At 61.5% G+C, this 3,109-nt stretch overlaps 1 protein-coding gene across 3 annotated transcripts in view; it reads right to left on the reverse strand.

Moving 5' to 3' along the window:
- PFKFB3 (6-phosphofructo-2-kinase/fructose-2,6-biphosphatase 3) overlaps positions 1–3,109 on the reverse strand; it is a 78,771-nt gene that overhangs the window by 26,057 nt on the left and 49,605 nt on the right. For 2 of the 3 annotated variants that reach the window (XM_010853154.1, XM_010853155.1), the window contains exon 1: positions 100–506. The exons of the other annotated variant lie outside the window; for it this stretch is intronic. In XM_010853154.1, coding sequence (XP_010851456.1) covers positions 100–175 — 76 coding nt within the window. In that variant the 5' untranslated portion in view covers positions 176–506. Of the gene's footprint in view, positions 1–99; positions 507–3,109 lie in introns of those variants that run through there. 3 annotated transcript variants of the gene reach the window in all.

A 3,109-nucleotide genomic window follows, 5' to 3' on the forward strand; every position in this document is an offset into this window, starting at 1 on the left:
GGCACAAAAGCGCCGGGCCGGCGCCCGCCACACAATGGCCTCTCTCCGCACACGGCGCGCCCTCCCCGGCCGCCCGGCCCCGCGCGCGTCTGCACTCACTTCTGGGCAGCGAGGGGCGGTGGTCGACCGGGATCCAGATCTTCTGCACCCGGCTCTGAGTCAGCTCCAAGGGCATCTTCCCAGCCGAGGCTCGGCGGCCCTCCACCCCTTCTGAAGAATTCAGACTTGGGGAGGAGAGCGGCCTGGCGACCCCCGAAACAAAGGGGGGCGAGGGTGCGTGCGCGAAAGCGCGGCTTTTTGGAAACGTGCTTTGTGCTAAATCACGGGCGCTCGCCTGGGGCGCAAGGCTCCCCAAGCGCTGCGAGAGGGACGCGGGGCTGGGGAGGCACCCACGGCTTCCGCGGGGCTGGGATGCTCCGAGCGCAGTGACAGCCACGGTCCTCTTCCGCCGGCTAAAGCCCGTGCGGTGCTCGCCCGCTGGCCTCCTCTCCGGCTCTGCTGGATGCCCAGCGCGCCGCCCCGGCTTTTAAGACAGCCACGCACACGTCAGCCCTGGGGCGGGGACGCATTCCTCGGGTTCCAGCCCCCTTTCACGTGGAAGGAGAGTGGCCCAGCCTGCTGGCGCCCCCTGCAGACCGGCGACGCCGACTCAGATAACGCCCTAAAGAAGCCCTGGCTGAAGGTGCCACTTCGTGAGCCTCCTCCTGTCATCCCCTAAAAACGCCCCGCACAGCTTCCCAGAATAACCACTGCAGCTGTGCTGGGAGGAGAGAAACAGCACCGTCCAGTGTGGTCCGTGGAGCCCTGCAAGCGAATCACCTGGAATGCTTATTGCATCCTAAAGACTCGGCCTCTTTGGGAATGGGACTCAGATACTGTGCATTTTTTAAAATACAAATTTATTTATTTTAATTGGAGGTTAATTACTTTATGCATTCCGGGCCAGGCACGGTCACGGTGAAGACAGGGGTTTCGGGTTAAAGGTTGGGAGAAAGTTAAGAGGGGACGGGGGTGTGCGTCTCTGCTACCCTAGAGAGAGGCCAGAAGGTGGCTGAGAGCGCCTGTGGGGTCACTCCTTGCCGGAATTGCTCCCTAATAATATCCGTGAGTCTCAGCCGCCACGGCCCTGGAGCCACCCCAGGGGAGGGGGCTTCCTTGGCCCTTGGTCCTCACTCTGCGCAATTTCCTGAATTCCTTAGAAACCCTGACCTGTGCTGAACACTTCTCCCCAAAAGCCAGCGCCTAAGACCTGGAACCCGGGGTCCCCGGAATGGTGGGCACAAGGAGGGGGCTGGAACAAAATGGAACGTGGCATCTTGGTTTTCACGGTCACCGTTTACAATATTTTCGATATACTTTTATTTCTTCTAGTAGAAGAGTAAATAAACCTCGATCCTATTCTGATCTGAAATTGATTACCTGACTGAAAGTCCGGAATAACTATTGGGAGGCGGCACCTTGATTGTGCAAACCCCTAAAATTCGTGCCATTTACCCGCACAGCCCTACTGCACGTCTTCCTCGCCAATTTTTGCTGTGTGTGTCCCTCCGTTCCTGGGTTCCCGGGGCTTTGCATCAGCTGGGGACATGTGGCAGTCGTGAGGTCAGGTCCGTGGCCGCCCTGTGAAAATCTGGGGTGCGGGGAGCGGGGGGATGCCTCCCTCGCAGGGCATTCACTTGGATGTGATTTTGGCACGCGACGCCTCGGTGAGCAGCGCTGCGCTGCACAGGCGCATCCCTCCGCTGGGGCTGCGCGGTGATTGGAAGGAGGCGGCGCTCGCCGAAACCCACACTGCCGCGGAACAGTCTGCGCAGAGGCTGCCACACGTCGCTCACGTACCGCATGGCTCGGCTGGGAAGGCGCCCGCTCCCTGGCGGCAGGCAAGCCGTTCCTGCCTGCCCGCCCCGCCCCGCCGCGCCTCCCCCTTCCTCGCACCCCAGCTCTCCCGGAGGCAGGAGCTCCGAACCATCCCCCAGCCCGACGCCCACCCCCATGTTGGGCACTCCCCCAGTCCAGGCAGCCCCCTCCTTCAGCCCGCCGGGGGTCGCAGAGCGTCCAGCGCTACCCACCGTGTGGGGACGTACCCTCAACACCCCTCCCTTCGCGCACCGACCCCCACTGCAGGATCCTCACCGAGCCCAAGCATCCTCACTTTCCGCCACCCTAGACCGCCCAGGGGTCCGGATCTCCCATTGTCGTCCACCGGGGGGTACCCTCGACCCCTTCGCCCCTGCACCCCGATCCCCACTAGGGGCACCCCACTCGCTTGGACGTCCCCCACTCTCCCCAGCCCGGGGAGGAGTGTCGCCCACCGAAACAGCGCCCTTGACCGCCTCCCCCGCCCCGCCCCCCTCCTCCCTTCCTCCGCTTTGCTGACTGCCTGGTTTCGGAGCTTGGGCAGCTGTTCAGAAACCCGAGTGCGTTGCATTCGGACTTGTTTTTCTGCACTGGGAGCAAATGCCAGAGATGACACCCTAGATCGCCCCAGGGAGAGCCCCACTCCACTCCAGAAATAAGAGCGGGCTGACCCAAAGTGGAAAACAGCGGGGAGGGCGCACTGGCGGCCTGCCCCCAGCTGCTTGGGTCCGGGGCGGCTCGGCTGCACCCCTGCATGTTTGCACACTCGTCTCTCCCTGAGGACTTAGGGTACCTGTGTGCCTGCTATTGCCCACCGATTTTTTTTTTGCACAGGCTGAAGGACAGGGCAAGGCTGGGGTGGCATTCTTCCACCCTCCAAGCTTACAGGCGACTGAGTGTTTCCGAGCAGGCCACAGAAGTGAACTGACAGTGTATCTTTAATTTCCCCGTCTGGATCACGTGTCTGACCAAGGCCCAGCTCGGCGGGCACAGGTAGTGACAGTCCTCAGAGCTTCTAGCTGAGCACTCACCACCCAGACCTGGCTGGCGCCTTCGCTGCCTGGGTGTCCATAATGCCTTAGAGCAGAGACTGAGTTCTAGCTCATCATCACCTCCCTCACCTGATGCAGGCCAGCAAAGGAAGTTTCGCGTAATCCTTCTCCCACTTCTTATATATAAGTGCAAAGAAACTGGGAGAGAGTGAGGGACTAGGTCGAATTCACACTTTAAAAATAAGGCTGGGGCGGGGGGT

The sequence above is a fragment of the Bison bison genome, unplaced genomic scaffold (assembly GCF_000754665.1).
Source record: "Bison bison bison isolate TAMUID 2011002044 unplaced genomic scaffold, Bison_UMD1.0 scf7180017864323, whole genome shotgun sequence".
Taxonomy (NCBI): Eukaryota; Metazoa; Chordata; class Mammalia; order Artiodactyla; family Bovidae; genus Bison; species Bison bison.